This window comes from Protopterus annectens, chromosome 3.part0, assembly GCF_019279795.1.
Source record: "Protopterus annectens isolate FY-2018-M chromosome 3.part0, PAN1.0, whole genome shotgun sequence".
NCBI lineage: Eukaryota > Metazoa > Chordata > Ceratodontiformes > Protopteridae > Protopterus > Protopterus annectens.
In genome coordinates this window covers 1,993,411,681-1,993,432,409 of record NC_056731.1, presented here as the reverse complement: position 1 = coordinate 1,993,432,409, position 20,729 = coordinate 1,993,411,681, and the positions used below count along the sequence as shown (strand labels likewise).

Below are 20,729 nucleotides of genomic sequence, written 5' to 3'. Positions count from 1 at the left end.
TTCCTCAATTTGAGCATATTGTATTTCAGTTTGGGTAAGAGTTCTAGATGCATAGGCTACTGGTCTGCCTTCTTGAAGAATAACTGCACCAAGACCAAATTTTGAAGCATCACAGGAAATAGTTACTTGTTTATTGACATCATAGTATCTTAATGTAGGTGGAGTGACAATTTTCTGCTTAAGGTCTTCAAATGCTCTCTAGTGCGGTTCCAACCAAGACCATGTAACATTTTTGCACATTAGCTCTCTCAAAGGTGCTGTCAACTCACTGAAGTCTGGCATAAACTTGCCTAAATAGTTGACCATAATAAGAAAATGTTGTAGAGCTTGAACATTATCCGGTGGTGGCATCTCAAGAATGGCTGCTTGTTTGGATGGGTCTGATCACAATACAGTGCTAGTAAATAAATGATCTACATATGTAACTTCTGGTAGTCTGAATTTGCACTTTAGAGGATTGAGCTTCAAGTTCACTTCACATGCTCTATCTAGAACTTTCTTAAGGTTTCTGTCATGCTCTGCTTCACCATTGCCTCCAACCAATAAATCATCTACTATTATGGCACAAGGATAACCTGAAACAAATTGCTCCATTGCATGCTGACACACTACACTTGCAAAATGTATTCCAAATGGCATCCTAAGGAATCTATACCTTCCAAATGGGGTACTGAACGTAGTCAGTAGTGAAGATTTGTGACCAAGCATCACTTGCCAAAATTAACTTTTTGCATCCAAGACAGAAAAACAGTGGAATTTGGTATTAGGGCTGCAACTTCCTCGAATATACACACAGGATGATGTGGTCTCTTTAATGCTTTTTTCAAATCTCATGGGTCAGTGCATATTCTGATTTTGCCTGAGCCTTTTTTGTGGACTGATACAATGGATGACACCCATTCAGTTGGTTCTGTTGGACAAATTACACCTTGCTGCACCATTTTATCCCACTGAGCTTTGACTTTATCCTGCATAGCTATTGGAACTTTTCTTGCTAATCTGACCACTGGACTGACCTCTGGGTCTAACTTCATAGAATACAGAACTGGAAATTTGCCTAACTGTCATCAAAAACATCAGCATACTCTGAGAAAATAGCTTCAGTAAAATTGGAACTGGGACATGTGCTTATATGATGAACTTCTTTGGTAAAGGAAAGCAGATTCATTCTCAAACTGTCTCTGAGACCCAACAACAACTGCACAGGTCTTCAGACTAAAAAGAATAGTAAGCTGTAGCAGTTGCTAGCCAAGCAACATGAAAGCACTACTGAGCCTTCGGTTTGAATTTCTTCAACTCCATAAGCAATACGTTTCACACAACTAGCCACATTACGTTGCTCACCAGCTCTCACCTTAGTAAATGTGTCTGCTGACATAACATTACACTTTGAACCAGTGTCTACTTTGAGCTTGGTGGATTTACTATTGATCTGAACAGTACAAAACACTTCATTCTTTGCCAAAAATGTACCGCATCAACCTTTTCACCAATTATTGATACACCATCTACCTAGAAAATAGGGTTGCAGCACTCTATATGATCAACCTGCTTTCTTAAATGACCCTTCTTTATAACTGTGTGAGTAAGGTTATCACCTTTCATTGTGGCTAAAACTGGAGTAAGACCACGCACCCTACACCACCCATAACTCCACCCATTCCCAACCCTCTTCCACCCATGCCCCACCCATTTTGTGCTGTTACTATGACATCAGTTGGCAGAGAACGTCCACTTTTTCTGTTCCTGATGCTTGCTTTTAGCCAACTTACTATACCTTTCTGTAAAAAAGCAGAGTAACTTAGTCAATGTAACAAACTCCCGTAGTCTGTTTCTATTTTGAAACAATACTGGAGTTTGTACAATGTTTTCCGGACTACAGGAGAATTGATTTGGTTTCTGGATAGTCCAGAAAAAAACGGAGAGGTGGTAACACTAGTTAGAAAGTAGATGTGTGTATGAGTGTGTGTGTGTGTGTGTGTGTGTGTGTGTGTGTGTGTGTGTGTGTGTGTGTGTGTGTGTGTGTGTGTGTGTGTGTGCACATGTGTGAGAGCAGAGAATAGGTGTGTGTGTGTGTGTGTGTGTGTGTGTGTGTGTGTGTGTGTGTGTGTGTGTGTGTGTGTGTGTATGTGTATGTGTGTATATGTGTGAGAGAGAGAGGGATCAGGAGAATGAGTGCAATGTGTGAATGAATGCGTAAATGTGGGTGTGTGGCTATGTGCATGTGAGAGAGAGACAGTGATGTATTAATGAATGCATAAGTGGGTGTGTGCATGTGACAGACAGTGAGAGCGATGCATGAGTGAATGCAGGTATGAATGATGAAGTGACTGTGCGTGTGTGTGTGTGTGTGTGTGTGTGTGTGTGTGGGTGTGTGTGTGTGTGTATGTGAGAGAGATCAGGGAAGACAGTGAGTATGATTGTGTGTGAGTGAATGCCGGTTGCTTGAGTTCCAATTAAGCTAGAGTGTAATGTCATTATTCCTGGACATTTCAGAGTTTTTCTAATTACTTCTGGGAGACGGGAGATGCTATAAAAATCTGGGAGGCAATCCAGGAGAGATGGCAACCCTATATGTGAGGTTTGCTAGATTTGCAAAACTTTTGAAAATGCTTCCATTTTCTACACTTGTGGCATTGCTGACCAAATACCAAGCACTTTTCTCTTTTAGACTTATGATTGGCACCATAATTGTGACAGTTAACAATAAAGCTTGATTTGGGTTACTGTGTATTGATCCTCCGTAATTCCAGTGTGCACATTTTTTACTTCTTGTTGATTTATGTTTTGCTGACTCATGCTTGTACTGCTCTGAGCATGTCCTTCTTAATGAACTAGTCTTGGAATTTGCTGAAAAACTATTGCTTTTACCTGCCACACCCACAGGGTGTGGGAGGCTGCCATGTGCTTAGTTAGGCCTGCTTCTGCTAGCCACGTGTTGCATGCTGTCTACATTTGCTCTGGAGCCTACTAAAACCATGCTATTATCACTTGCAAGCACACTTGTGTGCCTTTCTGTAACTTCATGGATTTGACAAATCTCAGTAGCTTTGCTTAGCATTAAATCACTGTCGTGAAGCAAAACATTTTTCAGTGGAGTACCATTGATACCACACACAAGCCTGTTAACTCATCTTTTAAAACACCAAACCTACACATTTTAGCTTTGTTTCACAGGTCAGTAGTATAAGCTACAAAAGTTTCTCCTTGCTTTTGATCTCTTGTGTAAAATAAATACCTCTCTAATGTAACATTTGTCTGGGGTTGCACATTTCCCTGAATTTGCATTTCAGACACTCAGGGTCTTCCCTTGATTCAGCCTGTACAACAATAATATGTTTTTTCCCCTCCTCCTTCATATACTACTGGTGCATAAACAAATGAACGCTTTCTTTCAATGGCCACTGATCCAGCTAGGTTTACTAAAATGAATGCCCTGGTGCATGCATCTTTGTCAGAATAAGCTGCCTGTCTAACAATATCGTACTCTTGCACAAATATTCTCCAATTGTCTGCAATATTCTGATCAAATACAAGTGGACCTGGTTTGCCATATTAACACGTACCAGTGAAGGATTTTGCAAGTATGCATAAACACACACATATACATATGCCAGAAATTTATGCCAGTACTTGTAACTATGCCCAATAGCACAACAACCTTCTGAATAACTGAACTTTACGAAATAAGTCTCCCAGGCACAAGAATACTCTTGAAATTACTGTACTGTAAGAAATCACCTCCTATCAGTGAAAGAAACATTTCAAAATAACTGCACTGTGTGAATAAACCAGGCAGAAGAAGCTCAGAATAAAAAAGCATTTTGAAGTAACTGCACTTTGTGAATAAACAGTACACAGCACACTGAAACTTTCCCAAAATGGCTGTACTTTGCTAAATAACTCTTTACAGTGCAAGAAACACTATAATGATGACATTCTGCAAACAGACACACTCAGCACAAGAAACTTGAAATGGCTGTATTCTGACTGCACTTTACGGAATAGTTGCACTTTGCACACAGATAAACTCTTTGGAATAAATGCACAGTAATAAGCATACACTGTAAGCACTTTTACACACTTTGAGATACTTCATATAACTCTAGTTATGCCCTGAATAGCTTCAATCAATGCAAAACAGTAGTTTATGCCAAAACACAGTACTTTGCCAAAAAACATGCAGTTGCCTTGCTTTATTTATGCGTAATGTGCCCTTTTTGGCCTTTATTATGTTTGTTTTGCTCATTTAATCATTTTCCATGCCCTTTATACTTTTCTTGTGCTCGTTTTACTATAAACATGCTTGTTTTGTAATTCTGAAGTAATTCCAAACCCCTTATGTGCTTTTCTGATAATAAATTTATCAAATATCTTAAATTCAAAGTTTTGTTTAATTAATAAACTTTTTGTGTCTTTTGCTTGCTTAATAATTCATTCTATGCCCTTGTAATGCTCCATTTTATCTTTTATGTTAATAAATAAATTGCTCATGCAAGTTTTCATTACCTTTGGTTCATTTCTGGCCCTTTTTTGCATTCGGTGCACTTAGTTTACCTTCACTGTTAACTCTGCACCTCATAGCTCTGAAGAGCAATCTATGGAATCCCAGTTCTGACACCATGTCGCTCTTCTGGTCAGGATAAAACATATAAACATTCATGGGTTTTGTTCAATCAGCTTTATTATGCACAGACACATCAGGATTGAGGCTTAGAAACTTTAACTTAGAAACTTATAAACAAACTAGCTATCACACTCATACATGCTCACTCTCTGGTTGCACTCTCAAAATGGCACTGAAACTAGCACATGCTTGCTATTTATATGCACATGCTGTCCTTGAAATGCTTCTTAAAGGTACAAAACACAGACTATTCTACACCCACCATACTCAAAAATTTGAAGTGAAAACAGCCACCCGAGCTAAAGATAATCACAAGACCTTTTTTTACTTATGTTCATAATGTCAGGAGCACCACACATCAATGCACTGAGCTGGTTGAGAATGATGTTATATTCACTGAAGATAAAGATATTACTAACCTACTGGCTAATACATTCAGTTCAAACTTTACTTCTGTTGCTCTCTTCCATCAATCCCATACAGAATTCTAAAAAACAATCTCACCCCTGGGTGTCACACAAGACCAAGTCCTAAAGGCAGTTGCTAAGGCAGGAAATACTGCATCAAAGGGTAGTGACAATATCCCTAGGTGCAAGGGAGGACCTTCAACAGACCCAGGCAGTTATAGGCCTATTGGTTTGACCAGTCACATATGTAAAACCATGAAAGACTCATCATGCAATTAATCAATAGGGATATAGGGAAACTCTAAACAATGGACCCATTTCAGAGTTTGGATTCATAAAAGGCAGGTCATGCTTACTCAACCTGGTGGACTTTTCTGAAAAAGCCAAAATGAAAGTGAAGTGGTATGTATCACCTACCTCAACCTGGCCAAGGCCTTTGACACTATCCCCCATTCAAGCATAGCAAAAATGTTTAACGAAATAGGAATAAACTGTTACATCACCCAATAGATCAACAACTGCCTCACCAATAGAATATAGGAGATCAAAATTAAGGAACCTACCTCCACTAAAAGACCAGTCACCAGTGGCTCAGTGCTGACAATTGTCCATTTTGGTAGCTACTTCTCTGAAGTTAAAGCCAATACATTAGAGCTCTGGCTGACCAAGTTTGTAGGTGACAGGAAGTAAGGTGCAGTTATTGAGTCCCCAAAAGACTTTGCCATCCTGCACAAAAGTTTGTCCCAAACAACTGGTGCCAGAATTACAGTTTAAAGTGAAATGCCACAAAAATGCATTATTTTATCCTTTGAAAGTCGTCAACCTAGGAAACTACCATACTGATAATACACGCCTAAGAGTAGACCCAGTTGTACAGTATTTGGGAACTTATACAGACAGTGACCTATCTTTTGACCAACATTTGTCTGCTGTAGTGAGGAAGTCATTCTATATTGCTCAGCTCATAAACAAAAGGGCTGCTTCTAGGTCCAAAGATGTCATTGTCCCCCTTTACGTGGCCCTAATAAAACCTATTATTGAGTAATATGTCCCATTTGATGTGTTTCTGTACAGACACATGCAACAGCTGAAATGCTCATACAGATACCTTACAAAAAAGGATACTAGACTTAGACAATTTGCCTAACATTGGCTGCCTCCAAGCCTTGTTGCTTTACTAGGTCTGCTACAGACTGGTTGTGTCTGGCATACAAGGCATCCAATGAATCAGTACTAATGGACCTACTTCATATCAGCAAGTCAAACAGCATTAAAAATGCGTAGCCCAGGAATATCAACCTTTTCTGCAACCATACCTCTCAACCTGGTAACATCAAAAATCTGGACAAAGGCCCATGAAAAATAGGTACAAAACTGTATGATGATTAACATAACATTTGCATACATAATTATGTAACCCCATTCGCCCCAATGGAATCGTGGGATGCCAACATTCAAATGTAAACTGAAGAACAGAGAACCAAAATATGGTCCCAGACCCTGTAGCCATTTTTTTAAAATGTGTAGCAATGATGTTCACTGGGAAGGGAAAAGATGAACCTTAGGATTTTGTTTTTGGTGACTTGCAGTATGTGGGTTTTGTGGTAAACGTAGGGCATTTAATGGTAGGCAATATTCTAATCTTAGCAAAAGAATATTATAGTTTGCCAGGATCTCCAAAAGTCATTCTCCATGGCCTACTGATCAGTGGCATAGCTAGAGTTTGTGCTGCTTGGGGCTGTCTTTGAGTTTGCCACCCTTTCCCCCTCACAAAATCATGGTCGAATGGGCCTTCTCCATTCACAGCCCTCCCCCCCCCAAGCAGCCATTCCAATGTCGCATTACTTGGCTATTTTGTCCCATTTACCATAAACACTGTAATGTGCATACTGCTTTACTTCTACAATAATTTGGATTTATTTAAAACTTTTATTTTACATTTTATAGCACAAACACCAATAAACATCTGCTAAACAAAGCAATACAGTCTCACAATGAAAATAGGCTTAGCATTTAAACTTCGCTGCCCTTGAAAGTAAATCCACATTCATTGAAATAGCATTGAAACCCACATTCAAAGAAAATGCATCTGGCAAGTGGCAGATAAAGATTACCACTGGGCTGTTTTCAAATCATAGGCCCCTTGCACGCAAAACATAACACCTTCCTGATTATATTACATTATATTCCTTGTATAATACAGCACATCTGTTAAAGCACATTTTAAAATTGTTTTGAACATTTTTCCAGTAAGCAATGACACAAAATGCATGAACCAATAATGACAAAACTGTCCAATTCAGAACATTTCCATCATAAAAGTATACTCAAACTTCTACAATCCACCAGTATCAGTAAATATGCACAATCTCTGCAGTAGAAAAAGTCATCTAAGTAATTCCACATTAAAGAGATTTGTAACTAATGAAGAGGTTGCTGCTAGCAAATAACTTTGTATTTCATTGTTTCATCTACAAGTAAAGTACCTGTTGCCCTGAGAAATAAATTGTCTGTTACATTAAAAAATGATAAGCTAGTAATACTGCAATAGCGAATAGATGGCAAACTGATAGGTTCATAGTTACTAGATATATCTGCCAAAGAGGACATTATCAGGACTGCAGCATTTACTCCCTTTAAAAGTACAACACATTACAGTCTGAGCAATCCATCTTCATACTGTGGGAGTGGAACTCACATCCTTCTGCATCAAAAACAAGCATTCTACCTGCTGTGCTACTAACACAAACAAACATGGTATAAGCAGCAGTAAACTTCTCTCCCCCTGAAAAACTATACAGCAAAAGAAACCTGAAAAAAGCCAAAATTTATTGGGGGGGGGGGCACAGGCCCAAAACCAGGGACACATTTTAAACATTGCTTGTATAATGTTAGAAAAGTTGCAGAATAAAATGTTTTGTGTTACCATGAGCTTCCTGAAAGATAGGAAGACTGAAACTTAAATGGCTATCATTATTTAGTGAATTAATTCTCACTAATTTGCTGGAAAACCACAAATTTTAAGATGAACAAATGAAAGAGCTAAACATTGAACACAAGTGATGGTGTGGGTAGGGAATTCAGGATCTTGCTCCTTGTACCCAAGGTACAGGGTTTGAGCCTGAGTAACACTACCCACCAGTTGCAGTTAAATGGTACATTTTCACACACACACCCTAATTAAACAGTATTTGCTATAAGAAAATGCTTGCGTGAAAATCACAACACACACCTAATTAAACAGGATGGCAGCAAATGCATTATAAAATAAACATGCAGCAGGTTTACTTAAATGGACAGCAGCAGCAGATTTACTCCCACACAGTTTTTTCTGCAGCAGATTCTTGAGCTTGCTTACACATGAGCTTGGCCCCGGACTTAACAGAAATAAGTTCTTGAGTACAACACAGATGGCTTAAGAAAAATCACACCACCCCTAATTTGCTAGGTTGGACAGCAGCAGATTTACTTAAACGGGCAACAGATGCATTGTAAAATAAACAGACAGCAGCAGATTTACTTGTAAAATAAACAGACTTCAGATGCATTGTAAAATAAAATAGATTTACTTAAATGGGCATCAGCAGATTTACTTGCAGCAGATGTAAAATAAAGAGACAGCTGCAGATTTACTTGTAAAATAAATGGACAGCAGTAGATTTACTTAAGCAGGCAGCAGATGCATTGTAAAATAAAATAAACAGACAGTAGCAAATTTATTTAAACAGACAGCACCAGATTTACTTAAACGGGCAGCAGATGCATTGTAAAATAAAATAAACGGACACTGCAGCAGATTTACTTAAATGGGCAGCAGATGCATTGTAAAATAAATAGACAGCAGCAGATTTATTTATACACAGTTCTTTCAGCCCAGACGGCCTAGACTTACTTTTACAGCAGATTCTTGATCTTGCTTACACACAGTTTTTTCAGCCCCGCCCCGGACTTAGCAGACATAAGTTCTTGAGGTTGCTTAAATTGTAAAATAAAATGTTTGCTTATCGATAGCAGCAGAGAGAACTTACAGCACAGATGACTTGAATGGACAGCAGCAGATAACACACACAGCTTGCTGAGCTAAATGGACACAGCAGATAACGGTTCTTTTGGCCCTGGACTTACTTTCACAGGAGCAACAGCGGATATAATAAAATACCACAACTGGCAGGAAGGATAAAAAGCTATGCCACTAAGCAGCATACTGGCCCAACCCATTAGTTCTTTTTTTTCTTACCTGGAGGCTGGCTGGGACATGTGGGTGTACTCTACAAAACATATCTCTGCTATTGCTGTTTCCCTCCAAATAGGTCAAAATAAATTCTGGCCGAGTCCAACAAGCAGTAGCTGATGTCATCACACACGCCCCTGTAAGCTGGTGATGTGTGGTGATGTCAGCCATAAATTTAAAATGGTAAACGAGTAACAGAAAAAAAAAATAATAAAAAAAAAGTTTTGAATTAAAAGGGTCACTCTGGAATTCGTGGCACCCCATTATTTTGCCCTCAAAATTAGTAAATACTGAGGACTTCGCTATGATTGAGAGGTCTGTCTGCAACATCAACCGAACAGATCAGAGACACAGGTATATCTCACACAGGACTCAATTGTTCTGGAACAGAATCCTCATTCACATAAAATAAAGTTCATACTTGCCCAAATTTATGCATAACTTGGATTTTTGAATGAGTAAGAGGAAATTCACCCCAGTGCACGCTGTGTACTAATAATGGACAAAAAAACTACTAATTGTTTTAATGCATGCTTAGGGCCTTTCCAAATATCTATCATCTATCTATGACCCTAGTTATTATCAGTATACTATAGCCCACATACGGGCAAGGTTAATCTATGCGCTGAATGGGATAGTTAATTCCAAGCACCAAACAGGAAACTTGGCTATGTTTAATGTAGCACATGAGATATGGTAGCCTATTACCAACCTATGGATCTATGTATGTAAGTGTGTGTATTCATATGTATATATCTATATATCTATATCTATATCTATATCTATCGATATATATATCTATATCTATATATATATATATATATATATATATATATATATATATATATATATATATATATATATATATATATATATATATATATATATGTATGTGTGTGTGTGTAGCTGGCCGACTCCATTTTAGTGAGACAGCATTCCACTAAAAGCACGGACCACTGAACTTTTTTCCCTGGGAAACAAACCACTTGGCCACCAGGGAAAAAAACCTCAATAGAAAGAAACTAAACCCACCCAAGTGGGGGGCTTCACCCCCTCCAACTAAATATACCAACTCTGAGATTACACTACACTGGGGAAAAGGGGGAAAGTTCGCCCTTATTCATGCAGAGCCTTTTCAGGTCTCTTGGCACAAATGGCTGTACTCTTTTTTTTCATGGGAAGGATGTTTCATTGCTTGACAAAAGGGATACAAGGAATGCGTTCCCAGTCACTGGTAAGATAACTCACAGCATGGTTAGGGCTAGCTGCAGCTATGAATTCAGCACAATAATATTTAAAGATTATAAACTCACTGACTGTCTTATATTTGTTAGTACTTATTGTAAGTACTTATTGTATATATATATATATATATATATATATATATATATATATATATATATATATATATATGTGTGTGTGTGTGTGTGTGTGTGTGTGTGTGTGTGTGTGTGTGTGTGTGTGGATCTACTTTCAAATTTCGAATTCCCAGAATCCTGAACTACAAAATCTCAAGACCAGAATGTTGAACACTCAATTAACTGAAACTGCAAGACATTGACACCCAAAGTGTTGAAAAACACAAACCAATCCCTACCTCCCTGCCGTCCACTAATACAAACTACACCAAGAAACAGCAGAAAGACATATCCACTCTACATTTAAGCAGGGGCAAGCCCTCTTGCACCTCCCACTCCCCCTGCTATTAAAATATATCAACTCTGAGATCACACTATAACAACAAAAGGGTAAATATGCCAGTACTAGCTGTACAGGTACATGTGTAATGTTTAGAAAAGCTAGAATGGTGTTAAAGAAGGCCAAAATCAACCAATACAAACAAACACCTTCTCGCCCGGCTTGGCAGCAGCCCCAAACAAAATGACACAAGTCCAAAAGTCAATAACGTTTAATAATCCAAATAAGGCACATAAGGTAATCAGTCAAGCGCTTTCATCCAGGGACCTTGGACTTCTTCAGAACTGATTATCGAATCCTAACACAGTGTTTAAACACCCTGAAAATCCAATCAATTTAAATGTTTTTACATACATTTTAATTCATTTAAATATTTAAATATTTACGTAGTTCCTTCTAAAGTAAAAATGCTCTGTAAAAATACTTTTAAATTTGGACTCAATTACTGAAGAAAAACATAAAAACATGAATACATAATAAATAGTGTGTTTAAAACAAATATCTATAATTCTAATGCTTTGTACTTTAGAATAGGTGTAATTGAAGTATACTCATTAATCTCTGGTTGTTGGATGGCATTGTATCTTAATTGCCAACAAAGTTCTGCTCTTTCCAATATGTTGCCCCAATCCCCTCCCCTCAAACATCCCACATCTACCTCTAAAATTCCAAAACGGAAACCTCTACAACAATTACTTCTTTCCAAATGTAGACAGGGCATTGTTAATGCTCTTTTGTCTGATAGCGTGTATGTGTTTGTAAATTCTTTTGTGGAAAGATCTCTCTGTTTTCCCTATATAAAAATTATTGCACTCTTGACATACAGCTATATAGACTATGCCCCTTGTTCCACAACAACTGTCCTCACCTGTGTGCATAATTTGCCAAAACTTAACACAGAGTCTTTCAAAATATATTTACAATAATTCCAACTTCCACAACTTGTTGTAACTCTTACACCAATACTTGTTGGCATCTTGGGGTGTTCAAAAATAAATTTTAAATTAGTGTTAGTTCGATATAGGAATCTAGGGTTGTTACCCATAACTAATTGTAGGTCACTATTTGTCTTAAAAAGAATCCAATTTTTATTCATTATATCCTTCACATGTTTGCTTAAACCCCCACAAGTAAATACAGTACATTTTTTGTACGCTTCTGCTGTGGCTACTTTCTCATTTATTTCAATACTATTCTCCAGCAGTGGTTTGTACCTGGCTCCCCAGTTTTCTATTACTAATTTATACATCCCACCAATAAGTTGCTTTGGATATCCCCTTTTCAAAAAAAATTCCTTCACCACTTTCATCTCTTTTATACATGCTAATTGGGAAGAACACATCCGTGCTAAATTAACCCTTAACAATACTTTTTTCATATAATGAGGATGGCTACTGTTATATTCAAGATAATCATTTGAAAATATGGGCTTCCTATATATTTTAGAAGACAAGCATTTATTAGCTTTTTCTTTATTTATTGTGACGTCCAAATAATTTATACTACAACTGTGTTCAGTAGTAAATATTGCCACAACTGGTCTATTTATTTAAGATTTATGGACAACATCTTTATTCTGTGGAGAAGAGAGGATGTGGGGGAAGAATTTAGTGAATATATCAATGGAATTTGTGATTGTTTTATATTCACCTCTTCACATAACAGTTGTAGTATAAATTGGGACAACAAATTAAAAAGAGCAGAACTTTGTTGCCAATTAAGATACAACGCAAGCCAAACCCCAGCGATTAATGAGTATACTTCAATTATGCCTATTCTAAAGTACAAAGCATTAGAATTATGCATTTTTGTTGTAAACACACTATTTATTATTATGCATTCATGTATTTATGTGTTTTTCTTGTGTCAGTAATTGAGTCCAAATTTAAAAGTATTTTTACAGAGGATTTTTACTTAACAAGGAACTACTTAAATATCTAAATTAATTCACATGTATGTAAAAAATGTAAATTGATTGGATTTTCAGGGTATTTAAACACTGTGTTAGGATTGCATAATCAGTTCTGAAAAAGTCCAGGGTTCCTGAATTAAAGGGCTTGACTGATTACCCTGTGTGCTTTATTTGGATATTAAATGTTATTGACTTTTGGACTTGTATCATTTTGTTTGGGGCTGCTGCCAAGCCAGACGAGAAGGTGTTTGTTTTTACATGTGCATTGTTTAACAGACCCTATACTGTACATATCAACAACATAGCTGTTAAACACTTTACCGGTCACTAAAAATGCCCATAACAATTCTTTTAAGCTTTCAGTTAAAATAAACCTACATTTTCCTTTACACAATCCAATCTAACATTAAAAAGCAGTATTTCCTTTTCAAACTTTATAAAACTCCACAGCAACTTCACGGCTAACATACTTTTTTCCAAAGACTACAACACCTTAAAGTGATACTGTATGGAAATTAGCAGCATTTCAGGATTCTAACATACAATGTTATGCACTTTCAGTAAAATGAACTTTCGACATACCAGTCTCGAGATTTTGAACTTTGGGATTCTGGGGCTTTGACATTTGAAAATAGACCTATATATATATATATATATATATATATATATATATATATATATATATATATATATATTTATATATATATATATATATATATATATATATAATATATATATATATGGATCTAGGACTTTTGAACGAAAGTTCAAAAGCCCGAATCCATTACCACCAAACACACTTTAACGAAAGTCCTTTCATTGAAAAAGCTCTTTCGTTAAAGTATGTTAAAAAAAAACACACACAAAATCTACTTGAATGCAGGGGGGCAAGCCCCATGCACACCCCCCCTACTTTAATATTCTCACTCCGAGGTCGCACTACAGTGGGGAAAAGGGAATTGTCCCTTACTGCACCGTAGTACGACTGTAACAACAAGCATACTTACGCGAAAGTGCTGCTTCGGTGAACAGCACTTTCAGTCAAGTATGCAGTATGCTCACCAAATTGGGATTCGGTGAAAGATGCAGTCGAGCATCTGTACGGATATATATATATATATATATATATATATATATATATATATATATATATATATATATATATATATATATATAGCTTCTGTATTTGTTACTTTTGTTGTAATATAATTCCTGGTTTTGGTTCTATGGATTATATCTGTTGGCTGAATAAAGTGATAAATAATGTTAAAAGAAAGAAAAACATAGATCACAAGCCAAAGATTGACATTTACTACATTTTGATACATGCTATTCCTGCTGCATAGGAACTAAGTTTTTGAAATGTTACCACAGAATTGTGTTAGTGTGATTTAATGTTAAAACAAATACTGACAATCTTTCAAAGTATTGCGGTATGTAAGATACTAACATCTGCACAGTGGCCCTGGCTACAAAACACATTCCAATGTAAGCTTGTTTTTTACTTGTCAAATGGATTCCTTTTGAAATTATAAAGACCATAATTTCAATTTATGGTTCAGCAAGACTGCATCCATAAAACAAGGGAACATGTGTAGAAAGTCTGAAGACACAGCACCTCACAGTAATGCCCCAACCCCAAGAAACATCTAGGTTTAAGCGTATATAAATAACAAAGGTGTGTAGCTCTCACATTCATGGGTGGAATAAACATTTAATGGTATTACACTGACCTTTGTCATTTGTTATGTTACTTTTACCACAGCAGCTTATTCTCTGAAACTACGGGGCTATCACTTAGACATCTCATTCCTCTGATGGGCAGCCTTCAAATAATATCTGCTCTACCTACCTAGCTTGAAGTACCACTTTGGGGTATAAGTCAATAAATTCTCTTCACAGTGTAATTATTTGGGATGTAGGTGTGTACGTGTGTGTGTGTATGTGTGCGTGCATGCATGCGTGTGTGTGTGTGTGTGTGTGTGTGTGTGTGTGTGTGTGTGTGTGTGTGTGTGTGTGTGTTTGCCAGTGCACAAACGTGTGTATGTGTGTGTGCATGTGTGCTCACATGTCTGTGTGTTTGTGAGTGGGTGTCAATATCTGTGTGTGTGTGTGTGTGTGTGTGTGTGTGTGTGTGTGTGTGTGTGTGTGTGTGTGTGTGTGCGTGCGCATGTGAAAGTGCGAGCATGTGCACATGCATGTGTGTGCGTGAGTGTGTGTGTGTGTGTGTGTGTGTGTGTGTGTGTGTGTGTGTGTATGTATGCACTATGTCCCAGGGATGTATTTTGTACTGGTGTCACATGATGTAATTGTACACCAGCTTTCTAAATTTTAAAGTCATTTACAAATAAGAGAATGAATTACAAATGCTATCCTTTGTATGGAAGCTGAGAAAAATATGCATCGTCACAATGATCCAAACTTAGGATGCTTTGAGACCTGGACATCTTGAAAAGTTTGTTTTTCTCATCTTTGAAAATCCAGTTCATGGTCATCCATCAGAAATACAGTTTCAGATAAAAAAAAAAAAAAAAACTTGTTTGAATACTATTATACCTGTCTGCATGTTGTCAAGAAAGAAGTGTTGCCTGGATAATAAAGGATGTTTTAGTTTCTCTGCCATTTTTATTCACTCACAGTTCTTCAGAGGTTATTTAGATAACTGGGAAAAGCCAAAAGACACAACATGTATAGAGATTAAAATGTGAAATTAACTGGCATATGTTTCTATTGTAAACTTTTTAAGACTTGTTTTAAGTGCACTCTTCTGTTTCCTTGGCTTCAGGCGTTTATCAAAATCAACTCTACTTCTAATCCCACTGTTTGGAACGCACTACATTGTTTTTAACTTCCTTCCAGAGTACATCCACGTGGAAGGTAGACTGTATTTGGAACTCTGTCTTGGTTCATTTCAGGTAATGCGGTTCAAACTATTTATGTATGCATAGATTCTAGATTAATCAAAATGTTAAACATGTGGAATGGAAGAAATAAACTCAGACCTGCATGCAAATACTTCACTGAGATTTATAGTGGCTTAGCATATACCTTTGGAACCAACAACATAGCAACAAATGATGTATGTAATGGATTTAAAAGCAACTGAGATAAAGAAGAACAGAAGAAGCATCAGTATAGGGTAGCAGATTTGTAAGTTCTTTCAGGACAAAATACTACATAACATGCAAACAAGTGCTTTGTTAATCTTTGCTGTAATACAGTATTGCATTACCCTTTTCTTTCATTAGTCGAAACATGAGGTATTTGCAAATCTATCTGTAGCTTATCCTGAGCTTGAATATCTTATTATTTAACATTGTGGTGTCTTGTTTTCATTGTGGTAGTGTTATGTATAACTACACTGTGTTCTGAATTACTAATTCAATGTGATTAGATTTTTTTTCTAAAAATTATAGTGGCTGTGCTATTCATGTAGTTAAATCTCTTTGAGGCATTGCATTGATTGTTAAATATACATGTCAACTTCTTAAAGGTTAAGTGGATGTGCAGTTTCTAAGGAAACATCTGGAACAGTTAATAATTATAGCATCTCTGGCTTTGAGAACTATGTGTAGCTTACTAGTAGTTGGACATATTTAAATAAAATAGCAGGGATGCAGCATGAAGTACTGACTTCATACGGACAGTTACCTGAGAAACAGAAAATCTATGTGAGATGAGATTATTAGATAAAAGGAGAAAATCAGTCCCTTCACAGTGGATACTATTATGCTCTGAAAGAATATCATATGGCAAATTGCATTCATGTAGGGAAGGGAGCACCTCTGGTGACAAGAAGTAACAATTGCAACGCAGATACAGATGGCAGAAGAGGCCATAAAGTTAAGAACAATCCCCTTTAATGCAGATAAGAGTTGTCATTAATACACACTTATCCTGCATATCTAAACATGTTGAGCACATTTTCGTTTTACTGAATCACTTCTCTGCTTTGGCATTGTACTTGCTGACACAGGTCAGGACCACCGGTTATCATGGGCCTTTGTACTCTGCTTATGAATATGGTGTCCCATTGCTAGTTAACATTGAAATTTCTGCACACTGTCACTGTGATTTGTTTTTACATTCTTAGCCTGTTTTATGTCTTTGTTTCTGCGTTTATTTTTTTGCTGTGTATGTCTGTTTACCTACTCTTTTATATTTTGATTATCTGTAACATGATCTAATTCTTTTGCCTGTTCTTCTGAAATTCTTAATTATCTTCCATACTTAAGTAAGCCTTTTTAATGTGCTATATGAATCATATAGTTAACATTGTCTGACTCTGACTTTTCCCAGGTGTTAGTTCTAAATGTTTTGTGCTTTAATTTCAGAATCAATACCTGTGAAATTACAGTTCTTTGGTGAATACATTGTTGTGGGAAAACCACACATGTGGAACAACCCAGAAAGACATTTGTTTAATTGAGTGATGAGCCAGCAAATGACACAACTGTCTTCTCACCTCTTTCACCTGCAACTATCTAAATATTAACAAATGAACTCCATGTAAGATAGCATATGTGGAGAGTACAGAGTGTTACTGACTGGGAAATAGGATGTGATTTTAGGATGTAAACAATTATTAGCTGAATACTTTTAGAAAGTGAATCCTAACATTTAGTTTCCTTAGTGCTATTGGCCCTGAGTGAACTGTAACTATTTCTGTGAACTCTGCCCATCTCCATTTTGTTACGAGAAAAATAAAAGACCACTTTCTATTAAAATTAGATGCATCACACAAAGTACATGGCAACTAAGTCAAACAGCACTGAGAGCCACGTACTGGGGGAAGAGAACCTCAAAAACATAAAACAGTCAATTAAAAAAAAATACAAAATAAGCATTCTGTGCAGGGGGCAGACTCCCTAAGATCCCACAACTCCGCAAGTCTAAATATACTAACTTTGAGGTGACTAAACTACAGAGATAAGGGGATATTTCCTTAACACCAGTGTTCATTACCTTTAAAGTTATTATTCCTGCCAGACAAATAGACAAGAATAGATATTACCTTTTTGATGAAATGCATTTCACCCAAGTCTGTTTCAGATTGTATACTATTTCAAGGCACAAGATGTTTTGCCTTGACCTCACATAATATCCTCCAAAATTAAACTCTATATTACTGACAAATGGCACTTTTGTGTCTTTTGTAACCACACAAAACAGTTGTGGTGAGACAATTAATGGCATCTTTACACAAAAAATGTTCCAAAAATATACGTGGACCTATGCAATATGCTGTATTGTGTACCTCCCAGATATTCAGATATCTTTCCAGATTCATTGCTATCAATTTTTTGGAAATTAGTACAACTTTGTAATTTGTTAGGAAATTATGGCAGATATCCTTCCAAAACACGAATCACAGGGGCTGCATTTAACTAGCACAAAGTCTCGAGGTAGCGTATGACAGAAGAATGCCAAAGAAGCTGAAGAGTAAAGTGTACAAACAGTGGTGTGACCAGTTCTACTGGCTGGTACAGAAACCTGGACAATAAAGGCAGAGAGGTGAGTAAGATAAAGGTGATGGAGATGAAGTGCCTGAAATGGGTAGTAGAATGCACACTGTAGAACAGACAGAAATCAGGACATAACAGCAGAAGCCAAAGTAGCTCCAATTGCAGAAAAGGTCAAAGAGAACAGATTACAGTGATTCAGGCACATGTGCAGAAAAGCAGAAGACAATCTGGTGAAGAAGATTTGGGACAGACAGGAAGAATGCAAGAGGAAACTAGAGCATCCAACAAACAAGTGGTGAGATTGTGTGGGATAAGATCTGCAACAGTCGGGCATGAGTGTCAAAGAAGGCGGGAGGATAGCACTGAATAGAGAGACAGACGGGGACAACTGACAAGACAGCCTGACCCCATGTACAAAAAAGGAAAAAGGGGATTGATGATGATGATGATGATGATGCTTCCAAGGATATTTTACATACTTTTAAGCACTGTCACTTACAGGTTCCACAGTGGCCAAAAGGTTGATCAAAGCAATATATCTGTTGAGACTGCTACGTTTAAATCAGTCTTTGTGTGAGAATTGATTCTAAAAGTGGGTCTGAAGTATCTGCACAGCAGAACATTACTTGTGTGTCTTGAATTTTAGAGGAATGACATATTCAAGGAAGAGGAATAATATTTAAAAAAAATGTCAGAATTTATGCAGATCATATTTTTATTCACCCAGACCAGACTGAAGTCTGCTGAAGCAGCAGAATTTAACACACCATAGGAAGGACGAGAAACTCACCAACTGCTGTGCTAAAGAAAAGCCAGTTGTATCAATTTAAGCATAATAATGTCTTTCATGAAAAAGTAAGTTTGTTGCCGGGCCACATTTGGGACACATGAAAAGGATAGTGTTCAGTAGATTATAATGAGATTTTGTATTTATGAACGTTTATGAGGCCAGTTTTGACAATCCAGCATGGGGAGGAAAGATTTATTATTTTTTAAACTAGACAATAAATGTTTTTTAAATCAGATACAGCTATAAATTACATAGCATTCATGGAGACTTTGGCGTCTCTTTTAGGCAGACAGTATTCATATTTTGATGTCCAAAATGCTTTAGATATAGATACAGATACCATATACCATGGTAACAACTTTCCAGCAGTATGTATAGTGTAATATGGAATTGCTTCATGCGAGTGGTGTAGGAAATATGAATCACGTGAGGAAATGCTGCTAATTAAAAGAATGTCTGGAAGCTCACAATGGCAGATGTCATAGAAGAGAGATATTGGGCCTAGACAGAAGACAGACCATGACTAGTGGATTTTGGAAAGATGTGGAATACACAAGGTGAAAGTGCTGCAGATGAACTCATGGAGTAACAAGAAAACTACATGTAGATGAATATACAACAGTTTGGCTTGACATGCTAAAAAACAACTGCCCTGTTCATTTTAAGAGACTTTGGCTTAAATAGAAGTACAAGTTTGTAAGTTCTCAATTTTGAACAGACAGTTATTTGCAAACTGCAGTATACAAAAGTGTGCTTATCATTTTAAATTTGTTTCAAGAAGCAAACTTTAATTTTGCATTCCACTGTAAATAAATTGCATTTAAAATAAATAGTCACCAACATGCTATGCCCATACTATGCAGGCAGAGAAAGCAGTCCCTGTTTGAAAGCAAATTAAACTATTTTCCATCCCTGCATTGTAGCCTGCGTGTGGAAGAAGTTATAGTTTGCCAAAAATGGAAAAACTCATAGAAACTCTGGGGCATAATATTACAAATCTGGATGAAAATATAGTTGCTGTTCAAGATGGGACTATGGCTTTTAAGGAGAGGAGTGAGGCTAAAAACAGTCATGTAATTGGTCTACAGGAACAGTTGGCCATGATGGCCACTGAAATGACCACTCAAAGGACTATCCCACCACTGAAAAAACTAATGAAAGATTATGATACTGTAACATACCTTGCTGCCTTTTTGAAAGATATGTCACCCTGTATAGTTGGTGGGTTAAACTTCTGTCTTCACAATTTACAGCAGAAGTACTGAAAGCAATACAAGGACATGGAAGGTTCTGGTTAGATGGACTATCAAAAACTAAAAAAAGAACTGCTAGATAGAGCTGCTGTGTCTTCCAAGATTTAGACAATGCAGTTTCATAGCACATTTAATCCAAGTAAGACTATAAGACCCCAACTGTCTACTTTGAAGTATATTTTGCATTTATGGCTAGAAGCAGAAGTAAAAAGCAAAAGCCAAATGCTGCATTTTTACCAGATGATAAACTCAAAATGGCATTGCCAGCTAGTTTGCATAAATATTTTTACAGAATGAATTTTTACAGAGCGACTCAATGAGAACTAATAAACTGACTATGCTAACT

At 36.9% G+C, this 20,729-nt stretch overlaps 1 protein-coding gene across 1 annotated transcript in view; it reads left to right on the top strand.

Moving 5' to 3' along the window:
- LOC122797239 (growth hormone-releasing hormone receptor-like) overlaps window positions 1-20,395 on the top strand; it is a 549,995-nt gene extending 529,600 nt beyond the window's left edge. The window contains exons 10-11 of the mRNA XM_044066087.1: window positions 15,661-15,790; window positions 20,054-20,395. Of these exons, the coding sequence (XP_043922022.1) occupies window positions 15,661-15,790; window positions 20,054-20,395 (472 nt within the window). The remainder of the gene's footprint in view (window positions 1-15,660; window positions 15,791-20,053) is intronic.
- Window positions 20,396-20,729: the final 334 nt, after the last annotated feature.